The sequence below is a fragment of the Mchenga conophoros genome, linkage group LG1 (assembly GCF_057382185.1).
Source record: "Mchenga conophoros isolate Kocher_MC1m ecotype Shallow Benthic linkage group LG1, M_conophoros_male_GT1.1, whole genome shotgun sequence".
NCBI classification, from domain to species: domain Eukaryota; kingdom Metazoa; phylum Chordata; class Actinopteri; order Cichliformes; family Cichlidae; genus Mchenga; species Mchenga conophoros.
The window spans coordinates 24,455,508-24,482,290 of NC_140526.1; the positions used below are offsets into that span (position 1 = coordinate 24,455,508).

Sequence of the window (26,783 nt, forward strand, 5' to 3'; positions counted from 1 at the left end):
GGGGCAAACATTTTACTGGTTTCTGTCATTTACACTTACTATTCGGTGTTAATTTAACCTATAATTCCTCGTTTTTAGCAACAAATGCATAATGAGTGTATATTTTAAAAATATAAGTATTACTGATTTTACCGAAGTTTTAAAGTGAAAAGTGAAAATATAAGTTATACTATTTGATTGATCAGGGTTTTATTATCATTATTATCATTATTGTAAATACATTTGTGTCCAACAATAGTGGTATTTAGCAGGTCTCCAGTAGATGATGCTATTGCTCAGAAATCCGTCTTCACCACGAGGTTATTACGGTTAACCAAAATGTAAAAATAAAACTAGATGTGGAAAACGGGCATTCCAGTTAACTAAAATAAAATAAACGCTAGAATTTCAGAAAAATTAACAGATAAAATTAACTGAAACGGTTTTGCGATGTGATAAATTAACAAAATGAAATAACAACATTTAGTAATAGGATTTGTTAATTTAGTAAAATATGTTATAAAAAAGGGCTTTGATGGACATGTTTACTGAGTTTTTAAAGGTCTCCAAGGCTGTGAGTTAACTGCTTTCAAAAATATTTTAGATTTTAACACCGATACCGATTTTCCAGTATCAGTAGGTATTACAATAACACTGAACTAATAAAAACGAAACTAAAACTAAACATTTTCAAACAGTTAAGCTACACTGAAACATGGAAACTCACTATGGGAACTAACTTAAACTAAAATGAATTGAAACAACAAACAAAAACTAAATGAAATAAGATCTCTGTCTCCACTAACGCTTTGGAAATTCTAATAGTGAAAAAACAAACTTGCTACCATTTCTGTTTGATTTATATGGTTACAATTGGGTCTAAAGGCCACAGCCACAGCACAAGGAGTGATCCAACAAAGGCTTAGATTGGGAAGGTTTTGTTGATCATTATTTATCCATCTGACATCCCAAAACTTAAATCAGTGGGTGGGAGAAGATGCCGTGTACTGTGTAATGTGTACTCTCATCCAAACTCCTGCAACTCTGAGGCACATCTTTACAAAAACCAGCCTGTCCCGAGGCTGCTACACCTGTACACACAATCAGGTCTTGCAACAACTGGTGATTATCCTAGAAGGAAAGTGAATAACCACAAGTGTCTTCGCTCCCCCATTCCCTGGACCATCAAGCATCTGGTCATGGTCGTCTTCTCAGAAGATGTTATAGTTCCTGTAAGATATAGTTGGAGAGGCAGATAAACTTAAACTATGCTGAAACAATTAGCTTACCAAGGCATCCTTGTGGATGTTGGGTGACATCACCCTTCAAGAGGTGTTGTTGGAAATAAATCAACAAAACACTCAGGATTGGACCATCACCTACCTGACAACCCCAATGAAGTTGTTACCACTCTTCCACTAAAAATACCAGGCAATAAACAGAGCTGATGTTGTGGTCTGTAAAGACTATTAATGACCGTGGTGTTAAAAATCTTGAAATGTTGAAAGGCCCAAAGGGCTGCTCGGGCTTCCCTTTCAGTTGTATTATACTCACACCAAGCAGGAGGAAACTGGGTGACCAGTGCCGAAGGAATCTTCCTGTAACAAAACAGCAGTAACTCCAACTCCACTAGAGTCAACAGACAGCTTGAATGGTGTGCAAAAGTCTGGAGCTGACAGAACGGGGGTGCTACAGAGGAGAGCTTTATGGTTTGACAGGCCTCAAGCCACACTACAAGATACTGGTTTGGGCAAAGGCAAAGGCTGAACACAAAGAAGGACATGACACAGGTTTAGATTCCGATTAATACCATTTATTAATAAAATGTTGAACAACAAGGCTTTCTTTGTGAAAGACTAGAGAAAGGGAGTTTAGGAAGAAGCCACATAAATCAGCTCAGCCCGCATACTTCACAGGTCACTTGTTATCAAGGGAGATAACTGGATCTATGCCTTTAAGATCTATTACCTTTAAGGCATAGAGCTCACATGCACATATGATTTAGAAAATAAAAATGCCAGAGTAACATAATAACAGTATTTATCTAGAGTTCTTACATATGAGCAATTCAGGATTGCCAAATAAGAATGTTTCAGTATCAGAATAGATGATTGTTCATAAAGCGCAGTAGTAGCCTGTTTGAATTTGTCATATGAGGAATAAAGCACCCCTTTGTATTCATCTGAATGGCTGAGGCATAACACTAAAACTCACTTACTCATAACTGACCCCATTTGTTGTCACGGTCCTGGGTCTCTGGCCCAGCGTTTTCAGTTTACGTTTTGAGTTCTTAAGTTATTCCTTTATTATGTTGAGTAATTGGATTATCTTTTGGTTGCCTTTAGTTTATTTATGTTTCACTTAGGTCTTCTGTGATAGTCTGTCATGTTTCTTGTCTTCTTGGCCATGTTCAATGTCAATTCAATGTCCTGGATCCTGTGGACTTTCCTCCTCTGACGGCTAGCCCTCGCCATCCCGCTGTGTCGCTGAGGTCTGCGCCATCTCCACCACTACGCCCCCGGAGCCGCGGCGGGCAACCCGACGCTGTGGTGCAAACTCATCGCGGAGAGCTGTGCTTTACCCCGGCTCCTCGGAGAAGAGGACCCACGGCGCGGCTACCTGGGAGTCACTCACGCAGTCCGGCTGGCGCATCTCCATCTGAACACCCCCGGTGTCGCGGCGCGGGCGTCTCAGATGGCCAACAGCCCTCGGTGGCACCTCCTCTCTCCACGCTGGTCCTCGGGGATTCCATCATCAGGAACGTGCGGATGAGGGGGGCGCTCACGCTGTCGTTCCCGGGAGCCACTGTTGTTGACATAGTGGACAGAATTCCCAACATTCTGGCATCCCACCCACAGGTTAACCGGCTCATCATCCACATCGGCACCAATGACATCCCCAAACAGCAATCTGAGCTGCTGAAGTTGGACTTCCTCGAACTCTTCAGCCTCCTTGGTCAGTTGCAGGTGAGTGCTTTTATCTCTGGGCCCACCCCCACCTGTGGCAGAGGGATAGGCCGTTTCAGCCGGCTGCTCAGCCTTAACACCTGGCTTTCCTCTGCCTGTATCTCCCACGGCGTGGGTTTTATTAACAACTTTGATGCCTTCTGGGAGAGGAGGGATCTTTTTGGGGCAGACGGGCTCCACCTCAACGCCTGGGGACGCCGTTTGCTGTCCGCCAATTTGGCATTTGGCGTACAGCACTCCCGCACATCGCCACTGTCTGCCACTGACTGATGTTCCCCTGGTCCCAGCTCCTATATTTGTTCCACTTTTAACAGTAATACACAAAACTCTGGACTAGGACCTTTCTCTCCCACAGTCAACACAATACCCGTCATAATCACAAACAGAGAGCAACAGAATTATCATAAATCCAGTAACTCCAAAAACATTAATAACCTCCGGCCTCTTCAAAAATATCAACATCCATCCAACTCTATTGTCAAAAATCCACCAGTCTCAATCAGTATGGCACTTTTAAATGTACGCTCTCTATCGAACAAGTCTTTTATTATCAATGATTTAATTTTAGATAATAAACTTGACTGTTTATTTTTAACTGAAACATGGCTGGGCTCGGATGCACCAGTTGTTCTCACTGAGGCCTCCCCACCAAATTTTAATTTCTCTTTTTCTATTAGAAGTGGTAAGAGAGGTGGTGGGACTGCATCTTTAGCCAACAACACACTCACCACCAAACAAATTTTATTTGATCATTTTACCACTTTTGAATTCCATGCTATTGTTTTCAGCAGCCCTCCAGTTTTATCTGTCACAATTTATAGACCACCTAAAGACAGCGCTGCTTTTATCAAGGAATTCTCAGAATTTTTAACAAACATACATTCAAAATATAATATGATAATTTTAACCGGTGATTTTAACCTGCACATAGATAATCCTTCTGACCCTGCATCAAAAGAATTCTTAAACATTCTTCACTGTTTGGATTTTATCCAGCACGTCACGCAGCCGACTCACAACAGAGGACACACTCTGGACCTGGTCATCACCCATGGGCTGTCTACCAGCGTGTCCTCTGTTGTTGACTTGGCTGTCTCTGACCACTACTGTGTGTTTTTTAACATCACCGGTTTTATTCAGCGGAAGACCTCGGTGCGAACTGTGAGGAGGCGCTATCTAACCTCTGAAGTGGCTGCAAATTTTACCAGGGTTTTAGTCAAATGCCCCCCTGTAATTTTACCTGCACCCTGCGATTTGATTTTTAGTTATTTTAACAGCAAACTGAAGAAAAGCCTTGACTCCGTTGCTCCACTCACCACCAAAAAGATTAACGTAAAACATGCATCACCTTGGAGAAACGAAGAAGTCAAAAAACTCAAAAGAAATTGCAGGGCAGCAGAAAGGAGATGGAGGAAAAATAAAAATAATATCAACCATCAAATATTTTCCGAGCAACTTAAAATGTACAATAATACATTAAGGAAGTCAAGAAATTCATACTTCGCCAAAATAATCAGTATTAACAAAAATAATCCCAAGGTCCTCTTTTCCACCATAGATCATTTATTTAACCCTGATTTTAAAAGCTCCAAAAGAACCCCCACAGACTCGCTCTGTGAGCAGTTTGCAGACCACTTCAGGGGAAAGATCAGCGCCATCAGATCTCATATTTTATCTAATCGCGATATGATTGTAAACACATCTGAGGGCTCGATTGTACCTGAGGAGACACTGGACAGCTTTGTCCTGGTTAATGCTGAGAACTTTCAGAAGGTTTTCTCCACAGTGAGACCCACCACATGTCTTTTAGATCCAATTCCTTCTTCACTCTTTAAAACACTTTATGGATTTTTTGAGGCTGAGCTTTTATACATGATGAATTGCTCTCTTCAGTTGGGTGTCTTCCCTGCTGCCTTTAAAACGGCGGTGGTGAGGCCCCTTCTGAAGAAGAGCAATTTGGATTGTAATGATTTTAATAACTACAGACCTGTATCCAACTTACCATTTTTAAGTAAAGTCTTAGAAAAACTTGTTTTTACTCAGATTACTGATTTTCTCAATGATAGACAGATCCTGGAGATATTCCAGTCTGGATTTAGGGTGAACCACAGCACAGAGACGGCTCTCCTAAAGGTTTTAAATGATCTTAGATGTAACTGGGACGCCCAAAAGCTCTCAGTCCTGGTGCTACTGGATCTAAGCGCAGCCTTTGATACAGTAGACCACGCTATTATTTTAAACAGACTGAAACACATGGTAGGCCTCTCTGGTGCTGTACACAACTGGTTCACTTCCTATCTCTCTGACAGATCTTTTATGGTGAGTATGGATACACCATAAAGATCCATAAAATGACATGTGGCGTGCCTCAAGGGTCGGTTCTAGGCCCTGTACTTTTTAATTTGTATATGTTGCCTCTCGACAGTGTCATCAGGAGGCATGGAGTGAACTTCCACAGTTACGCTGATGACACGCAGCTGTACATCTCCGTGTCTCCTGATGACACCAGACCAATGGATGCCCTTTTTAACTGTATCTTGGATATAAGATCTTGGATGGCAGAAAACTTTTTACAGCTTAACCAGGACAAAACTGAAGTTTTAATTGTCGGTCCTGAGGCTCAGAGAGAGAAACTCTTGTCTAAATTAGAGGCATTTTCACTATGTCCTTCGCTACAAGTGAAAAACCTGGGTGTTATTTTTGACTCTGAGCTTGGTTTTATCCCACATGTTAAACGTGTAACCAAAATTGGATTTTATCATCTAAAAAATATAGCCAGAGTCCGCCCTATTCTCTCTCGGGCCAACACGGAGATGCTGATGCATGCTTTTATTACCAGTCGCATTGATTACTGTAATGCCCTGCTCTCTGGTCTTCCTAAGAAGAATATTTCAACTTTACAACTCTTGCAAAACTCGGCAGCTCGTGTGCTGACGAAGACCAGAGGGCGGGCCCACATTACACCGGTTTTAGAATCGCTGCACTGGCTCCCCGTGTGTTTCAGGATCGATTTTAAAGTTCTTTTATTGGTTTTTAAATGTCTTAATGGTCTTGGGCCTTCTTATCTCTCAGATCTGCTTTTACCATACGAACCCTCGCGGACCCTGAGGTCCTCTGGTACTGGCCTTTTGATTGTCCCTAAAGTCAGGACACATACTCACGGAGAGGCAGCTTTTCAGTGGTATGGTCCTCGTCTGTGGAACAGCCTGCCGGAGGAGCTCAGGGCCGCAGAGAACGTACATGTTTTTAAGAACAGGCTCAAGACCCACCTTTTTAATTTAGCTTTTACTTAGCGTTTATTTATTTTTTATGCTTATTTATTCTATCCTGTTATTCTATTATTAATTTAGGATTTACCTAATATTTCTTGATTTTATTCTTATTCATTTTTTAATCTTCTTACTCTATTTATATTTATATTGTATCCTGTTCTTATTTATTTTATCATTTTACCCTGTATACATCGTATTGCGTCATATCTCCAGTGTTTCCTCGGATGGCGCTCTCTGCACCGGGGCTGTTATTGACCGTGGCTGCTGGGTCTCTGGGGTCCTCTCAGCCTGGTTGGGGGGCTCCTTTGCCTCCCTCCGGCTGTGTGCCCAGCCCGGAGGCTGCGGTCTGTGACCGGCTCCCGGTGCAGACGGCTCTCTGTTATAATGTTTCCTCACTTGGCTCATGCGAGCCCAGCCCAATTTTTACTCTTTAAGTGTGCGCGTGTGTGTATGTGTGTGTGGGTGGGGGTGGGGGGATATATGTGTATTGAGAGTGTGGGGAGTGAGTTGGAGGGTGGGGTGGGCTGCTTTTAACTATGTAAAGCACTTTGTGCTACATTTTTTCTGTATGAAAAGTGCTTTATAAATAAAGATTGATTGATTGATTGATGTTGTGAAATTGTATTGTCATGTGTGCTTTCCATTCTGTTTCCTGTTTTATTTTGATAGTCTCTGTCCTATGTCAGTGTAGTCAGCTTTGCTTCCTTTGCTTCCTTTGTCTCGTTATGTTTCATGTTTTTCATGTTGTTTGTTTACTTCACCCACTTTAGGTTAATGTTAGTTTTGCTTCAGTTTGCCTTGCCCTTTGTTTGTACCCTTTTTACCAGCCTCATTAAACGGCTTGCTTTTTGTTAATACCCAAGTTTTGGTTCCACGTTCCTTTTGTGCCTGCATTTTGGGTCCTCTTTACAAATTCCTATAGTGTGCCGCCGCATACTGTGACATTTGTGTTACTGTATCACTCAAACTATACCCTTTACTTACAGGAAGAAAATTACCTGGGACAACGTTTAACCAGTAACAACAACACTGATGACATTTTCACTTGGCAGAGCACAACAACACACCTTTGAAAAAAAAAAGCACAGTGTGAACATGTGCAGCACAGGTGTCACCTCACTTTGGTAAAAGAATCTAGTTCCTTATTGGCGAGACACTATAGGGTGTCATTATGTCTGTGTGCCACACCCTCTGCTCGATAGCTCTCATTACAAGGTGAACTTTCTCTCAGGTATGTTTGGAGAGTTTCAGGTTTTGAGAGTTGAAGTGCTCAACATACAAGGACACCTGACTATTCTGAAATGAACAAATATGTTTTTGTTTGTTTTACAGGTCAGAGTATTGACTGTTAATTTATGCATAGGAATGAAAATCTAATATAATGAAAACATGTCCAGAGTTTTCCCTCTCTTACTGAACAGTGGCTTTTTGCACTCTTGAGTGGAGAGCTATTGACCCGTATCATGTTGTAGCTTCCAAACACCTGTTTCTTTATTTCTCTGTGTTTCTTTCATTTTTTCACTCTAGCTCAGCTGAAGCAGGAGTTGCAGACAGATGAGCTCTGGACATTAACACAGAAAGTCTGGGGGATTTTCCCATATGTCTTTGAGTCCTGGCTATGTGGAGTAGAGTGGTTGGCTGGGATGGTGGTTATTCTCCAGGGAGTGCATTCCAGAGCTTTTGCATCATGTGAAAGTCAGCCTTTGCTGCCCCTTTGTCACTGTTTAGCTTTGCTGCCAGGAGGAAAAACAAACAAGATTGATTTTATTTTTGTAAAGCTTGAAAGCACAACTTCGTCCTATTTGGAACAAGTATGGGACAGAAGCTATTTTCAACTGCTCCTGTATTCATAAGGGGTCACCACAGATAGCTCTGCGTGTTTTATTTGCCAGATTTTCTTTTTCTTTTTACAGCTGATGCCCTTCCTGACCAAACCCCAAAGAGATTTGTGTCTCCTCCCGGGATCAGTGGCAGGATATATTTTACAAATTGTTCTGTCATCTCTTTGAACAACTTGTAAAATACTCAAATGTCTGAGAAGATTGAGTACAGAAGATAGATTTGCTAGGTATATTTCTGACAGTCGCATATGTTTAATTTAATTTTATAAATCTGTTGAACGTCTATTGAATTTGTTATAAATTCTATTAAAATCTCATAAATGAGCAAATAGCTTTATAAATATCTGCATTAAATATTATTTTCATGCGCAACAATGTGTCTGTGGCTGCAGAGATGCTGCCTTGTGCTATCAGCTTTTATGCCAGGAGAGGGCGCTGTCTCCTCAATAATGTGGTCTGTCCTTTGAAAATCTACGTAAATCTATTTATTTAGAAAGCCGTTTCTGTATTGAATTAAAGGATTAAAATAAGAGTAAAAGGGCAGAAAAACATATCTGGGATACATCACATGCACCACTGAATAAATGCTGACGGATTTTTGGATGTTGTGGCAATAGAAAAAGCCCATTGATACATGGGTTGATGCCACGTGCATGAATTAGTTTAAATGAAGGGAAATTCAGCCTCGGTATAGCCTAAACAGGACCTACTAACCCGCCTGGCTGCTTTTCAGATGATTTGTGATTAAATAGCAGTTTGGGGACTTTTGGATGATACAATCAACATGGCAGCCGCATTTCGCATATGAGTGGTAATCCCTTTCTTTCAGTTTCAGGGAAAGAAAAAGTAAAGATAAACGTGTTTGTCATAAAAAGAACAAATCAAGTTTTTCTACATGTAATTCCTACAGCACCAAAAGATGAGACTGTTTGGCCAAGCATGCTTAAGCAGTTTAATTAGATACAGTACTTTTTAAAACTGCTAATAGTGATTCAGTCCACAGCTTTTGATTGATGTTGTTTTAGAAAAATTAAACTTCATTCTTAAGCCCCAATTTCACCTGACACCTGCGTCAGCATACCAGCGTGTCAGTGGCTGACAACATGTTTATCTGAACGGGTCATTTGATGAATTTGTTAAAGTCAGTCACACTAGGCTTGTCCCATTAACACTTAGAAGAAAGATAGCTAACAGACTCAGTGCTTCAGTGTATATTACAAAGTGTGGAGTGGACTTCTCGTACTCTCTATGTCCCCACTTTATGGATGGATGGATTGGTGGATGGATTTAGCCCACAGTGACATACGTGAATAATCATGTATCAACATTGCAGCGCAACTCAAAAACACAGAGTTTTATAGATTCCTGACCGTGTAGCCCTAAAAGTTGTGCTTATTTCTGTGATGTGCAGTATAATTTGCTGACAAACTGGCAAAAGAAGAGCAGGGAGGATTCTTGCTGACAAAAAGGCGGGGAAAAACATGAAAGAGTCCTTTTCCATGAAGTGTGTGTGAGTGTGTGTGTGTGTGTTGCGCTTAAGTGGTTTTACTGACACAAAGCTTTCTCATGCATAATTTATATTACACCCATACTTCTGTGAGGGGAGGTGGGCACTAACTTGATTTTTTAGAATTACTTTTTTGGCTGAGGAAAAGCAGAGGACACACGCACACTCACACACAGATGCAGTTTCTTAAAGTGTAATAAGCGATGGTCCGTTAATAATCATTCTTAACTTCCCAGATGGCTTTCTACAACAAATTCGCCAGAGTGGGTGTGCGAGGGAGGAGGGGTTAAAGACTGGGAGGGTGTAGATTGCAGACAGAGCGGTAGTGAGGTTGGCTGGATTGTGATATCGACAGATGTCTAGAAAATTGTGTGAGGGGCACTCGTCGGATAGTCTACAACACACGGACCCCAGGCTGCACCTCGGAGAGCAGGGGCGGAATCTGCAGCTGTCACTCCAAAAAGCCTTACCTCCATTACCACATCCAGCCACAGATTGCAAAAGAAGGCGAGCTGGTTACGCACTAGAAATACAGGTAAGTGTCGTCACAATGATTTTTTTTAAAAATGATTTCATTTTTTAAAATGTTTTATATTGAATTTCGAGCAGTGCGATGTTGTAAAAAAGAAAGAAAGAAAGGTCTTCCTACCTGTGATGAATCTAGTTTATCTGCTTTTATCATTCCCGCTGTGCTGCTTTTTTCTTTATTTTTATAGACTGCAGCTGAAAATGTGTTTAATAAAGGGAAGACTTTTTTTGTTCTCAGTTGTTGAATCAGCGTCTTCCAGGCAAGAAGCGCTTTTTAAAAAGTAGGCCAGGCGCTTGAAATCCTTCTGCCATTATAACGAAACCGCAGAACAAAGTTGTTAGTGTGGACGCAGTCAACACATTGTTGTAGAGAATTTCGTATTTTTTTGCACGCTTATGTGCGCGAGAGGCATTTTCAAAGCAGCTGGACACACAAAAAAAGAAGAAGGGCAGAGCAGCTGAGGGAAGCGGTGGGTGGGTGGGTGGGTGGCTTTGAAAAGGGGGGATGGATACCCCTCTATAGCTTTTATCCTTCAAATCTTCCAGCATAACGTTAAATCCACCTGGTTATAGCGACTAATTGAAGTCCGCACTAAAGTAGGTCCCGAGCCTGGGGTCGTCTTTTTTCCCCCTGTCAACTTTGTCCAAACCGTTACTTTTATCGGGATGTAACGCCTAGCGAGGAATCACAGTCCTTTGTTACCGGCCGGCACATGCTGCCGGTTACATGCACGCCTCCTTTATCTTCCCGGTGTTTTAGCGTGAAGAATTTTATCTACTTTTTGACCAACTGGAAAATCGGCTTTACACAGTAATAAACTGTTACATTGGATTATTTCAGTGGTCTGAAATATGAAGTCTTCCCACATTATAAAATTTTGCTTTGTCTGACTGGGAGGCCCCGTGACACTGGGAACATGAATGGGCGAATTAAAAATAAATAAATAAATAAATATCCTCACGAACACGATCAGGCACATAATACAAGTAAGATAGAAGCGAGTGGAATAGAATTTAAAAAAATAAATAAATGCACTTTTTATTTTTTATTTTTTGTTGTTTTAATTGGAAGGTTTATAGAATCCAAATTGCTATATTGGGTTGGCTCTCCGGTATGTGTCGCATCCTGTCATTAATGCCCTCCTGCAGCACTATGGACAGTTCCACTATGGTTGTTCGTACCTGTGCCAACATGCTTCACTGCAGGTGAAAACTCCAGCATGTGGCAGTTTTGCAGGAAAAAAAAAAATCAATCAATCAAACAAACAAACAAGAACGCTGAACAGTATTTCTGCCTTATTAAATGAAAATGTTCCATGTAAAAAAAAATCTGTCTGTATCTTTAGTGGGAATCAGGGTGTTTAAGTACTCCACTCTTATGAATAATTTAGGCCTGTATTCAGAAAGTCTGCAAGGTTCGCTGAAAACCAATTGCAGGGATGAAACTGAGCTCCCAGTTTTGCTTTAAGGAACGTATGTGGCAATCATTACACTTCACTTCCTCCACAGTCAAAGCATGATCACACGGAAGTACGTGTCTGTAACATATTTTCTGTACTGGCAGAATGACAGTTGTGGTTTGTGCTGAAAATCCACATTTTTCAGCTAGTTTAGATGAATGGATATAACTACAAACTCTGGGTGATCGCTGCCTGCATGCTGGGAAACTTATGACGCTACTGAGGGAGAAATAGTTGTGCATCTACATCATAGATGTTCAACTCAGACTTGTGGGTTCACTTGGCGCTGATCCTCACCACGCATTCCTTAAAGGGTAGTGGGTCTGCTTGGTTGCCTGATCTCACTGAGGTTCCCATGCGCTGACATTGGTTTTCCAGACAAATTGCAAATGGCAGACATCATTTCCTAATTGAACTTCTGGTTTACTTTAACATAAGACACTTCTTTACTGAAATGAAAGCGCTTCTTCATTTAGTTCTCCTTATATTCCCTCTAGTCATTTAAATGTAATTTCATTAAATTTAGAACACTATAGAACATTATATGCTTCTATTAGATCTAAGAAAAGCTTCAAAACTATGGCATTTCTGCTTTCCGTGTATTTAGTCTAGACATACTAGATTATTTTCATCCATTTAGTGGAATGTTTTAGTTTGTATGGTTTCCTTGTGTGTGCAAGGACTTTTGATCCACAACCCAGGGATGGGGTCACATCTGGGGTACTGGGAACATGAACATATATTAGACTCCCCCTGAACATGAACTTAACATTTACGACTAAATAAAAAGGCCAAAAACCAATCAATTTCTTATTATTTCCTCTAGGAAACATCATGGGAGGCAAGCTGAGCAAAAAAAGAAAAGGATATGATGTGAGCGATCCAAAAGACAAGAAGGATGAATCCCCTGCAACAGTTGCAAGTGCAGACAACTCTGCTAAAGGGGAAGGTGGAGCCCCGCCTACAGGAGAAGAGACAACAGCAGAGGCAGGCAACGTAGAAGACGAAAAGGCTGTGACAGCAGAGGCAGCGGTACCTCAAGAGTCCGAAGCACCTGAAACATCTGAGAAGGAACCAGCAGCACAATCAGATCCCCCAGCTGTGGAAGAACCAGTAGCATCCACTGTTAAGGAACCAGTTGCAGCAGCAGCGCCAGAGGATGTAGCTCCAGTTGTAGAGGAACCAGTCGTGGCAGCAGATGAAGCCGCTACAGTAGCAAAAGAACCAGTTGCGGGAGCGGATAAAGCAGCTCCAGTTGTAGAAGAACCAGTTGTGGCAGAGGAGGAAGTAGCTCCAGTGAAAGAAGAACCAAGTGCAGAATCAAAGGGACCAGCTCCAGAAAAAGAAGAAGCAACTGTAGTATTGGAACAAAGTGCAGCAGTACAAGAGCAAGCTCCAGAAGACCTTGCAGTGGCTGCTGTAGCAGAGAAACCTTCTGCCCCAACATCAGAAGAATCTGTGCCAGTCGAAGCTGAACCCAAGTCTGAAGAGGTCCATGAAGAAGAACCTGTTGCAGTCGCTGAATCTGTGTCAGAGGCCACCAAAGAGCCAGAGCCCATCCCAGAGACTGAGCCTGAAGCTACTGTGGAGGAGACCGTGGTCTCTGCAGCTGTCCCTGAGCCTGAACTGGTGGCTGAGCCAGCAGCTGAACCAGTGCTGGAGTCAGCCACAGAACCAGAGGAAGAGCCCAAGCAAGAGCCAGAGCAAGCAGCAGAGCCAGAGGCGGAGCCAGAGAAAGAAGAAGAGCCTGAGCAAGTACTGGAGCCAGAACTAAAACAGGAACCAGAGCCAGAGATTGTGGAGACAACAGAACCTGAGCCTGAAACAGAACAAGCCCCAGAGGGAGAGCTGGAACAAACATCACAGCCAGGACCTGAGCAAGAGGCTGAGGCTTTGAAAGCTGCAACAGAGGATCAAGTGGAAGAAACTGAAGCTGAGCCGGCTGTAGCCACTTCTGACGTGAGTGAAGTGGCGACTGTGGGAGGAGACTCTTCTGATGTCACGGAGGCTACTGCAGAGGATACCCTCACTGATCAAGCTGCAAAAGAGGAATCTTTTACACCAGAAGCTCCCAGCACTGAGGTGCCAGATGAGCTCAAGGAAGCAGAACTTGTATCTGAGGTTGTCATCGCCTCTGCGTGCGAAGCTGCTGTCGAATCTGAAAAGGCAGCTGAGCCCTCCGTGGAAGCAGTGCCTCAAGCAGAGCCGGAGGTGGAAAAGAAGTTGGAAAATGGAGATTTAAAGAGCCCCTCTGTTACCGAGGATGCAATTCCATCTGTGAATGGGGAGTGTAGAGATCCTGACACTGCCATGGCCACACAGGCAGAGGAATGTGTTAATGGGGGTGAAATGCCAGAGGAGATCCCTATCAAGGAGCCGAGTGACCTTGAACTGAAAAAGGACTTGAACCTGAGTGGGGATGGTCCAGAATTTCCTGATGCAGTCTCAGACATGGTGGATGGCCTGAGCACTGAGGTCACTCAAGAAGCTTAAAAGCAGGAAGCATCATTCAAATCAAGTATAATCCCCCCCGTGGTGCAAGAAAGCCGTCGAGGTATCACAAACACAGCTATGCTTTCTGAAATGCTGTAATCACTGCAATCTCTTTAGTGGCAACTCAGGCAAAAAGGATGCTTTCTCTTGAGTAACCAAAAACGAAGCCCAACCACTTGAGGATAGAGGGACACAGGGAGATATTTATAGTGAGATGGAAGTGCCGTGAAGAGACTGAAGTTTGGAATTCGAGTACTGAAAGGCAGTGAAGCTGGACAGCTTGGCAAAAAAAAAAAAAAAATACTGGACAGCAAAAACGACATTGTTCAGTAAAATAAAGGAATGTGTCTGTGTGTGTGAGGCCGATGAATATTACAAAGTGGCTTAATGGAAAATCTGTCATTATTAGTATATTATTTGATTTTAGAAACTCAAATATCCTTTCTATTACTATATGCAAAGACGTGATGTGTTTTGGTCTTTTATAGTAATGGTACCTGTAAGGATTGTTTAATTAAAACCAATTGTTCAGAATAGAGAATAAAAAGAGACTGTTTTAGTCTACAGTGATCTTCTTTTTCTTTCAAACGTTCTCTCAGCATCAAACGCATCTGAGGCCTTGGGTTACTAATATTAATAGTACTTTAAGCTGTGACTCAGATCATCCGTCATTCTTCTTTCTTTTACTTTAAAAAAAAGAGAGTTAGATAACAAATATTACGCTTGTGGATACGAGCCCATTTGGTTTGTGTGTCACAAAATCTACTTCGAATTCAATTCAAAGACTTTTTATGAATCATTTGCCTCAAATGGAAATGTTCTAGACATCCATTACATAATTTCATGCATTTTTTTTTTAAAAAACATTCACTCTGGCCTGGTGGAAATGTTGTAATTTGCAGCTGATTTCTAAATTTCTTTTAGGGTTGAGCAAGGCACTGACCCAACCAGCTCTATAAAAATCTATATTTGAATTGTAGTTTTGCTGCATTTGCAAGAGCGGCAGAGCATCAATATTTACACAACATCAAAAGGGTCCGTTTATTTAGGCTCCGCCTCTACAGGTCAGTGGGTTAGAGCTCAGTCGATTATTTATGTCCACACAGGGCAATGTCCTTTAGGTCACTAGCTGGTGGAATATTTTCAGTTATTGTATGCAACCGGCACGTCACAACTGAGCAAATAAAATGATATCACCGCACACGGTCTATCTTCTGAGTTAACTGTTGCCTCTATCTCTCTGATGTCACCATGGCTTTTGTTGAGGCCATACCAGCACACCCGGCTAACATTTCACAGATCCATACCGGCAAAAGGGGAACTAAAGAAGGGGGGATGGGCAGGGATACTTGCAGGAGGCAGAGAAAGGGAAGAGGGGGAAGGGGAAGAGTGTTGTGGGATGAAAGCCATTGCTATCATGAAGGGAAAAAAATGGCATTCTCTGCTTTTTCAGTTTGTAGTTCACATATTAAAATGACCAAAACAATAAATTCAGGGCAGGGATAAACGTGCTTTGACACTTATCGGAGGCCTTCTTGTAGAAAGCTGCCCTCTCCTGCTGCTCACACTGTCACACCAGACAGTTGTTGCCGTGCAGGTGTTAACGCACATACATTAACATGAGGCAGCAAAATGAAATTAGCGTTTCTGTGCATCTGTCAGTACATGCATGTAAAGTGAGGAGGAGGGCGAGTATGTGTTCTGTGCGTGCGGAGGGGAGCATTAGTGGAGTATAGTGATCCAACCTTGGAATAACTAATGGACTGTGGGTCAGAGCATGAGAAGAGATCTGATAACAGAAGCTTCCCATAAAAGCAGCTCCTTCAAGTGTCCATCCCAGATGTCTCTAGACTGTTAGAAAACAAATCCAGTATACTCCAAGGCAGCAAATTTATGATAGGAATGCTGTGGAGTGGGTTTGGGGGTATAAATTGGAATTTGCTGGCAGGTTTTTTGTCTTCCTTGTGGAAAAATCAGGTCAAAATACCATTTATAATATTTATGACTTTTAAAGTAATTAGTACAACTCATGATGTATTTCCTAAAAAGACAGTTTGGCAGGACCATGACTGACCCCTGCTAACCTCCATGGATAAAGGTTTGGGGGAGGCTGACAAAGAGAATGGTAACAGCAAAATTTAGACTTCTATTACTGCATATTAATTAGTATGACTAAGGATTTACCAGATTTCATGTTTGAAACATTATCCCAAAGCCTCATCACTTCCACATTTCCCTGCAGTTCACTTTCCTTTTCTCGTGTGTGTGTTTGTGTTGAAGAACAGGGTACTTGTCCTTTGCATGTTGATTTAAACACTGCCTTAAAGTTGCATAGCCGTGAAAGGCCAGCTGCACTGCCTAGTTACCCAAACACTATGGTCTCTATACGCAAGGTCCTGCACAAAGCTCGGACTGTGTCTCAGCTTCTTTTTTCCTGGTGTGAAGACTAGCCTCCAGGCTTTATCTATCCCCAGCTGAGATGCAAAAGGAAGAAGGAAACAAACTAACTAAAAAGGCCTAGTCCAAAGGCTATATTATAAGGATTTCCATGAAGCACCAAACTACCAGGTTTAAGTGTTGTTGCATGCACCCATATACTTTATTTTAATGGATGTTTTGTTGTTACATCAAATTGATGGAGGAAGGCCAGCATTAACTATACAACAATTAGCATAACTTCCTCATGACTTTATTGTGGCTGTGACCCTTCAGATAAAGCGGCGTCCAGATTTTTGTTTAAAACTTGGCTACTTAGTGTTATCAGCAGGAGTTCATTAGAAGAAGACTGAAATAAATGAAGATGGCATTATTATTATATCATAAAAAACTCAAAGATGTAAAAGACCTTGAAAACTATACTCTTTCCCCCCATGATCCAAAAATGGCAAAAAGAATAAATACATGAAAAGACGTGTTGATTTTGACTGTTTAACCCTCGTTGATATCCATGCTATACGCTAAGCTTCAGAGACAAGAAGCAAGAACCAAGTCACCACTTTATCTGAAAGGCCGCAAACATGAAACCACAAGGAAGTTATGTTTAGTTCATCGTGGTAGCAACATTTGGTATTATAGGCCATTACTGCCATTACTGCTGAGTTTTTTTTAAAGCTGGTTCCATGAACTAATGATGAATGATGAGCTCATTCCAGCCTGGATGTCCTCAATGTAAAGTATTAATACATTTGTGACAGAGTCAAGTACAAATGAGTGCCATCGTGATCATTTTGGCTTAACTTGATTGAAGTCCTTTACATTATGACTGGATAAGCATGCAGTCATACTGCATTAAAATTTTAGATATTTAGATAATTAATGTTAAATTAATTTTCATCATGTCTTTTTTGGAAGCCTCTTAAAACGTTTTCAGATCTGTAGGATTTTCCAACTCTGGTGTCAATAATTGGACAGTCAAGAAGTATTGGCTTGCTTTACTTCAGTAAAAGTAGCAATATCAAAGTGCCAAAATACTTATAATCACAAAAGTATTTTACTGAAGGCTAAGCACTTACGCACTGGTTTAAACAGTACATGGCAATGTGTGATCTTCTCATTTGTTTGTGTGTAACCAAAGCTACAGTGTGGTACAGTATCTCTCAAATGTAGTAAAACAGAATGAATCCTGTGAAATAATACAAAACTATACATAAGTATAGTTGAGGAAATATAATGCCAGATATAAGTATCTATCTAAATGTATGTTAACCTATAAATCTATGTAGCTTATATCACCTCAAACCCTGGTAATATATGGCTGTGATTAATATATTTCAGAGCCTTTACTTTGCATACAAACATGTCTGACTCTTCACAGACTGTCACTCACGACAAATTTGCCTGAGGCAATATTTAACAGTTTCCACTCCTGTTCCTATCTAGAGGGCAGATATATTTAATGACTCCACTGTTCTGTGTGCTTCTGAGACACAATCTGTCTTTTAATTACCAGAAAGAGGATGTGAGAGTGTGACGGAAGACAACTCAGACTTCTGAAATACTTTGTGTCTGAGAGATATTCTTTTCCTCATTCCATTCACTCAGCTGGCTCAGAGATAACATGAGTCAGGTGGCCAAATTACAGCGACAGCTGATCACTATTTATTATTCAAACACCAGGGCATCAGAGCAGAAGTACAGACGGGAAAACATACACAAGACAAACAGTTCACTCTTCCCTTTTCACTATCTCTCATCCCACACACACACACACACACACACACACACACACACACACACACACACACACACACACACACACACACACACACACAAATGCACACAAATACTGTTGTCTACTGCTTTTACAATTATGGCTGTACAGAGACTTCCTCACTTTCCCTTTATGTTCTCTAAAAACAGTCAGTCAGGAAAACATGCACTAACTGAAAATGCAGCTTGCTTCAGACTCTGCTGACATAAGCGAGCTATGATACAGTATGTCCATTTTTCTGCTGCTCTCTTGTTCTCTCTTTTACTCTCACTGTATGTCTTGTGCAAATAATCGGCATTACTGTCTCCTCTCCTTTCTCCTCTGGACCTGCAAATCCTTTTAGCCTTCTCATCACACACTCTCTCTCTCTTGTTCTGTCTCTGGTTCATCCTCCTACCCCCAAATCCATCCATCTGGACATGTGCCCTAATGCTGTCATTGTATCAGGGCGGCCAGAAGCCTATTAGACAGAGCTTGGTGGTAGTAAGGATCAATATTGATCCATGAGGTTAGTCTAATGGGCACTGAGAGCACCAGTGATTCCCTTCTGTCTGCTCAGAGATCCCATCACCCCTAACTCCTCACACATGCACACTTTCTCTTCCTCTCTCTCAACCATGCACACAGACAAAAACGCTGCTTTCTATTCTACTCTGCTGATGCAGCTGCTGCGCTGAATGAGCACTTTACAGCTGCCCATTTCTGCCTGTGAGTGTGTGTGCATGTTTGAGGAGTAAAACTGACCATAAAGATTTATGTAAACCCTAGCTACATAAACATATAAGGGCATGTGGTTTTTCAGCTGTATCTAAATTTATTTCCTTTTAACAAACATTCCAGACCTTTGAGACAATAACAACCGGAAGATTTAGAGCCCCATGTGGAAAAGCTGCTCTAGTACCACGCATAGTTTGACAAGAACTAAAACCAGCACAAAAACAGAAACCTATTTAGGCTATGACATCACAAAATAAAGCAGGCATCAGCATCAATGCCATCTCAATTTTCATTTTGGCTCAACCTCTGCTGAAGTTTTTACTGCTCAGGCTGTTGAATCAGCAACTACTCAGGGCTGCCGTGCTTGCTGGACAGCACCAAAATTAAAATTTGGGTGGTATCACTCGTTCCGGTGGTAAAGTGGGTTGTCCACCAGTTGAAGGTTGGTGGATTGATCCTCGGATAATCCAGTCCGCATGTTGAGGTATTCTTTGGCAAAATACTGAACCACGAGTTGCACCTGATGCAACCATTGGAGTGTGAATGTTAGATAAAAGCCCTTAAGCATAGATAGAAGATAAAAGTGCTTCATGAATGTGTGTGTGAGTGAATGAGACTTGTAGAAGGAAGTTCTGAGTGCAAAAGTAGAAAGGTACTGTATAAGCACATATCCATTTAGCATTTAAACACCACACCCACCCAAGTGTTTTTGCAGACCATGTAAGAATCTTTATTACGACAGTGCCTTGCAACAGAAGATACCAGATATCAGAAGATGGTGAAGAAGATCTGAGCTTTGTGACACCTTGCCACAAAGCTCAGATCATGTCACCAAGAGCCCTGAGCTGACTGTTACTTTGATTTAGAGCTATATAAATAAAATTGAATTGAACTGAATCTCAGACTGGTTTCTTCAACATGACAATGAGCTCACTGTACTCAAATGGCCTCCACAGTCACCAGATCTCAGTTCAACAGATCAGCTTTGAGATGTGCTGGAAAGGGAGATTTGCATCATGACTGTGCAGCCAGCATCGGTAGCATCGTGTGTTGCTATCATGGCAGTATGGATCTCTATATTTAGGTGATAACACAAATTTTAAGATCTGCATTTATAACTCAGTTTGAATTCAGCTGCTGTAGAAGAAGCACTTCAGCATGAGGTGATCTTAATTATGTTTTAAGTTTTGTGCTGTAAAACAAATCTCAATATCAACTTGCTTTTAAATAACAAAGTCATAACTTTGACGTAAGTCATGAAAATACAAATAAAAAGATAAATATGTGTTCTTATGAAAACAACAACAACAACAACAACTGTAAGCTTATTTATTTTCCATCCATTTTCTTCTGCTTTTTTAATTCAGGGTCATTGGTGGGTCGCCGAACTGTCGTAGCGGCAACACACAGATGCAGAAGCATTCACACCACAGGTTAACAAGATGCATGTCTTTGGACTGTGGAAGAAAGCTGAGTTAAAGGAGAAAACATGCAAACCTCAGAAACACCCCAGAATAGATTTGAACCCAGAACCTGAAACAACAGTTCTAACTATCACACTATCACATCCCTGTGCCACCCATTTAGTTTCCAGTAAGATGAAAATTAACCACCACCCAATGTAATATATATATATAACATTTCTGATCTTTGATACCAGTTGTTGGTAAAAAAAAAAAAAAAGCGTTTTATGTGGTCTGTTATATTTCCCTAATTGCCTTTTAACCCTTTAAAGCCGGTTGGAGCAGCACGCTCTGTTTTGCATAACTATTTTTAAATCCCAGTAGAACCAGAACCACGCAAGCTAGGGCAATCATTTTTTTTTTCATATGAAACCAGAGGAGTTGTACTTACATCTTATGCCATCAGCTTGTCCTCGGTCACGGTTTCCTTCCACATATAGCTTTGCAAAAATTGCATAAAAAGCGCTTGCAGGAACAGAAACATAATATTCCAGAAACAGGCTTTGCTGATTCCGATCAGCTGTTCGTAACACTTCCTACATTGAAATAGACTTCAGTGTGAACTATCGCATGTCTGCCATTACCTACCCAAAACCGGAAGTGATGTCATTTTCGCGGAAAATGTAGTTTTTTTACTTATAGGCCTTATAAGCCTATACGGGTGTTTTTAAAAGTCATGTTTGACTTTATGCTTTTTTGAATAGTTGCTGGAATGCTGAGAACTCAAATTGCTCTGCTTTAAATAGTTTATTTTGATGCACATGCTGTTTTCTTTGTAAATTTGCATCATCGGATCGTTTTTTGTTTTTTCTGCAGTATATAAAATTGGTGTATCTGAAAAATAAAACTATGAAGACAAAACTATGTATTTAAAGTTTTGAGGGATAAGCCTCTTAAATTTCTCTAAGTAGAAATATATGTTAAAAAAACAAAAACAATTTTCAATTTTTTGGTAGTTTATTGCACTTTTTTGCAATTTATGTAGTTACTATGGACATAATGCATACATATTATTAAAATTTGGGCTATAACAGTTGTATTGATGTATAGCAACTTGAAATGCTCCAAAAAATGGCACTACAGCATGTAAAAATATAAAGTAAGCTCTGGCGGATTTGGTTCTATGGTAGGTCTTAAAGGGTTAAAAGGACATAGGCCCAGCTTCAGACTTCTCTAAAGAGGGTGAATAGAGATGGCCAGTCAAACAAAGCTGGTTTAATTGGGACTCCATCAGCTGTGGGACATAGTATATGATAAATAACATCATACCGCACATACATAATTATAACCAACTTAAATACATACATGCTTTACATAAGAGTCACATGTGTGACTTCTCCTGAAATCCTTGTCAAAACACAGGAACAGAGCTTTAAACTGACCACTCTTCCACCACTTATCTCTCTTAGTCATCGAAAGAGAGTTTGCATACAAGGAGTGTACACAGTGTGTGTTTTAGATTAGAGATGGAAACTTCTTCTGTGTGCATTCACCTTGATGCCTCTAGGCCCTGCAAGTTCCAAGGAAACACAAAGTGAAGAGTTCATTCATTGTTTTTGCTTCTCTAACCTTCCCCTGGTGTAAGGTACACTTTACCCTGTTGGAAATTCTCCTCTTTACTTAAATGCTCACATTAGTGTTCATCGTTAAATTTTGACAAGCGTATAAAAATATCGAGGTGGCAGGAAGCTTTTGCAGTTCTATTTTTATAGAAAAGTCAAGTACTAACACAGTGTTTGTGCCCTTGTAATAACATTTCAATCGTAAATTGTTTCAGAAACAGCCGCCATGGCTGCAGAGGAGTGTCCGCTGGGAAGACATGACCTTCACTGTTCTTTTGGTGAAAACCAAAGCAAAATCAAAGCAGCTGTTTAACACAGAGAAAGTGCACTGGCTCTATGGCCAGTGTACGATTGTTTATATAAATACAGCAAGGATAAATCAGAGGAGAAAAGTGCAGGGGCAGGCAGAGAGAGTGAAGTGCAGGGACAAAGATGGGTTTTGCTGTATGTTCATATATATATATATATATACATATATATGCTAAAAAAAAAAAGGAGAAAGAAAATAGAGAAATAAAGTGAATGCTCAGCCCTTAGGAGAAGCAAGTAAGAGTTAATGGTTAATGGAGTTATTTTCAAACCTGCTGGAGGTTTGCTTGTGCAGGCTGTGTATGTTTATAGGCTTGTGGATATACAACTCTGAAATAAAACTTTTGCACCTGTTTTTAGAATGGCAGCATTATCCCCAGTTTTGTTTTGTTCTTTACATGAATATTTGAAGGTTAAAAGTTAGTTTTGTTTTAGATAAGTTGTAACAGTAAGAGATGAGTCCAGCAAATGTGATAGCTGAGAGTACAGAGAACTATAGTCTGTATGCCGTATATGTAAGTATACAAGTGTGTGTCTGACTGGTAAAATCTAACGTACTTACACGTAGTATAGTCAACTTTAATAACATCCGAGTGCTTGTCAAGCAGACATGACACACACCAGCACACTCTCCTGCAGATTCCATTAGTAAAAATTAAATTATTTAGAAGTGATTAAGACTAAATGCAAGAAATGAGTCAACGGCAGTGCTGAAAGTTCAGGCTTCTCAGTAAAATTGAGCTGACAGCTCAGATCCATGGGTACGATTGCCTTTGGCTCCAGATGCCTGTGTTTTTCTCTCATACTATTAATCAGTATTGACACTTATCATTTCCTCCTGAACATGATATTCCCCTCACAGTAACCTTGTGGTTTCAGACTTTGGACACGTGGTATTCATAACCATTTTAAAAATAACTGGGTGATGCAGATCACGAACACCCTAAATGTTGTCTAATAAATCTTATACACCTCCTCTTCGTCCTCTCATTTGCTTTTATATTGTTGTAGGGCTGGAAAAGCAAAGAGATCCAGCCGGAACTGAATATGGTTTGCTCTTTTTTTAACCCGAATATCTCGGTTTCACATGTACCTGTGGTACATTTCATAATGAATTAGGACAAATTTCCATCTTTGCAAAAATACAGATTACTTTAATTTACCAACGCTGTCAAAAGAAGTTATATTGATATTGTTCATTTAGGTATTTAAACATTTAATCAAAGGTCATTAGTTTGAATCACGGCACCATTTTCTCATGGCATTAATTTGATATTTGTGTTTTTATGGCTCCATTACTTTTTAAATAAAGCCTGAGGTCATTTTATAGAATCCTGATGGCGTACACTTATCTAAATCTGACACGTTACCTCTGTTTTGTAAGTAATCTTGTTGTTTTGCCATTTTAGTCATTGTTTCACATGTAAGTGGTTTTTCAGGTCAGATAAAGGTGAAGAACACAAAAGGCACAGAACGTAACAGGAAGGAAACATGACAAGGGGCTGTAGGGCAACATTTTTACATGGTGACTATAAGGAGACTGATTGGCACGTAGGGCAACATGACAGGCAGCATTCTTCTCCAAAACATACTTATAACTCACATGTACACACAAATTTAAAAGGTCTCAAAAATAAGGTAACATTAATTCATTTCATTTTTTAGAAATAACCCATTTCTACTTATTTCTCTCCAATGAGCCAAAATTTCTTGTGATCTTTAGTGGTTGTTAGCAGTAGATCTATTTTGTCATTCATTTTCAGTCCAGTCCTTGTGCCTGTCCTTGTGTTAACTATTATCCAAAAACTTGGCAGATCTTAGCATGATGTGCAGTGTGACCTTCACAAGTAATCTGGACATGTGGAGGACAAAACAAGAAATGTCAGGTATACAATCTCTACACCAAACAAAAGTCACGTCTTAAAGAAATAGGAATAAAATCCAGTACCTGAGAGATTCATCTTGTACAATTACACAAGAAGTGGACTAGAAATCAGATCTTGTGGAGGGATGAATGCAAGAAATATCTATCTGTACCAAACTGATGCTCTGTGATGCTTTGGGGCTTCATTTCAGCCAATGGTGGCATCTTTTCAAAACTGATAGAAGTATGTTACATGTAACAATAGTGATCCAGCATGCAATACCATATGAAAAGTGCTTGACTGGCATTGGCTTTAATTTTCTGCATGGCGATGATCCCAAAACACAATTATCACAAAGAAGACCTCTGAATGTCCTTCAAGAAGCCTGGAGAAATATTCCTGAAGACTATTTGAAAACATTACAAGAAAGCTTACCTGCGAGCGTTCATCCTGTGTTGAAGAATAAAGGAGGTCATACCAAATATTGACTTAGTGGCTTGTTAGAATTGCACAAACTCTGTTTTTGCTTTTAATAATGTAGTTCACTGTTCGCAAGTTTCAGTAAATCACTGCACCTATTTTCCTTTCAAAATATAGACAAACTAAGGAAGGCTCAAGACTTTTACACAGAACTGTATATCAACTTTACTTTATTTCTCAACGTGAAAAAGTATAAAAGAAAACATTTCCAGTGTTTTTTTGATATATACCAGCCTCAGTGTACTACACCCTATGTTCTTCTCCAGTAGGTTAGTATATCGGGTACTGGGGATTGTTTTGTGGCAGGTAGCTGTTAAAGCAGTCAGCTGGAAATACCAGCTTAAAGCATCTATCACCTACAGCCAGTTTTCACAGTCCTAAAGGAACATGACAAAAGGTGCTAATTAAAATGGTTTGTTTTTCTTTTATTTGCAAGCTTTTTTTTTTTTACAGTTCTGGCACAATTTACAGTGGCACATTAAAACTGACTCCACTCAGTTGCACAATGGTGTTTCACCACAGTGGTTGAGAAGAGTTTGCACTATAGAGAAAGGCTCCAGAATGGCTCCATAAATGCATTCCTGAAAAGTTACAATTGAATTAGCGAAAGGCATGCATGACTCAGTATCTTGTACACCAAATACTTGCACATCCTAAATAAGCTGAATATTGTTTTACATCAGCCATAAAGTGTTCTTTGTATTCCCTTTTGTTTTGGCCTGTCATCATGGGTTTAAGTGTGGAGAAGTCTAAAATGACATGGCAGATTATCAGCCCATCTTTTCTCATCCAGCTCTGTCAACAAAGAGGCAAAGGAAGAATGAGACAGAGAGAAGAAAGATTCATTTCTATTCAAATAACGGAAAAGTGAGAATTTCAAACCCAGTTCCATCAGTGTTTGAGCACGAAGGCTAACAGAAACAGGAATACTACAGAGAAATGTATTTCCTAAAAAATCAAAAATAATTTCCAAAACCAATTATTACTCCAGCTCAGTAATACTCCGTGGTATAATATAAAAATTATACTCCATTACAACAATTTCCTAGTATTCGTTTAGTTTTTCATTTGCTGAGAATGGGTTTTCAGTCTATTCTCATTGTGTATACACAACTAAATTCCAGCTCATCTATTTTTTCAGAGTGAGACGGATAGACTCAATAAAAAGGAATCCATCCAGCCTGGATACATGTATAAACACTTACTCCAATGTAGACAGTAAATCTGAGGTCAGAGTCTTTCAGTTCAGCCTCCCAGTGCTCACCGTTGTTATTACTCAACATTTTAAATTGTCAATTGCATGTGTACTTGCTTAAATAGGTATTTTTTCTGCCTGCAATGGAGGAAAAAAAGGATCTAAGATGCACAGAGTAGATAGGGTGGGGTTTTATTGTATTAGAGAAACAACAGCTTCGCACTGGCGCCTCCTTAACAGAGGCTCACTGAGCAAGTGTTGGGACCTCCTTTTATCACTGACCCCGTGCATGCCTCATTAAACCTCTAAACTCTGTCATAGATCCATCCCAACACACACTCACTCACACACACACACACGCTACAAAAATGCCCCGTGCCTCCACCCCCCTCATAATGCCCCAGGCCCATGTAGTTGCCATATGTCCATCGACCAGGCACTGGCAGCTTTGCACTACTTTGTACTCAGCACACACATTTAAATCTAAGACCCTGCACAATGACTGCAAGGCATCCACAACACCTCAGGCTTTTGATCCCACTGTTGAGACAGTTGGTTTGGTTTTGACATAACCTAGAGCCATCTGATGTAACAGTGTTGCCCACTAAGAATCGAAAGTGTCATGGTGGGTTTGAGAACATGAGTTTATGGATCAACTATTTCATTCTGGGGTTTCTACACATGTTTTCCAAGCAGTGTCTGTTTCCTTTAAACATTTTAGACAACACAAACAAATTGCATTGAAAACCAAGAGTCACCCTAACATTTTATTTGACAGCGCAAAGTATTCATGCCCATCTAAGATTTCTTAAAGATTAATATATAACTTTTCATGCCTCTTGCTGTAGTTGTGTGTAAAGGAAATGACAAAACTGGATTTGTATGAGGACTGCAAATTTGATCCTAACCTTTTACCCCTCCCTGATCCAGTTAAAT

At 40.5% G+C, this 26,783-nt stretch overlaps 1 protein-coding gene across 1 annotated transcript; it reads left to right on the forward strand.

The window, feature by feature from the left end:
- Positions 1–9,882: 9,882 nt before the first annotated feature.
- LOC146583416 (uncharacterized) lies at positions 9,883–14,612 on the forward strand. The gene is made up of 2 exons (XM_085271349.1): positions 9,883–10,100; positions 12,380–14,612. The coding sequence occupies exon 2, from the start codon at positions 12,388–12,390 to the stop codon at positions 14,044–14,046; it is 1,659 nt and encodes a 552-aa protein (XP_085127475.1). The 5' UTR covers positions 9,883–10,100; positions 12,380–12,387; the 3' UTR covers positions 14,047–14,612.
- The last annotated feature ends 12,171 nt before the right edge of the window (positions 14,613–26,783 follow it).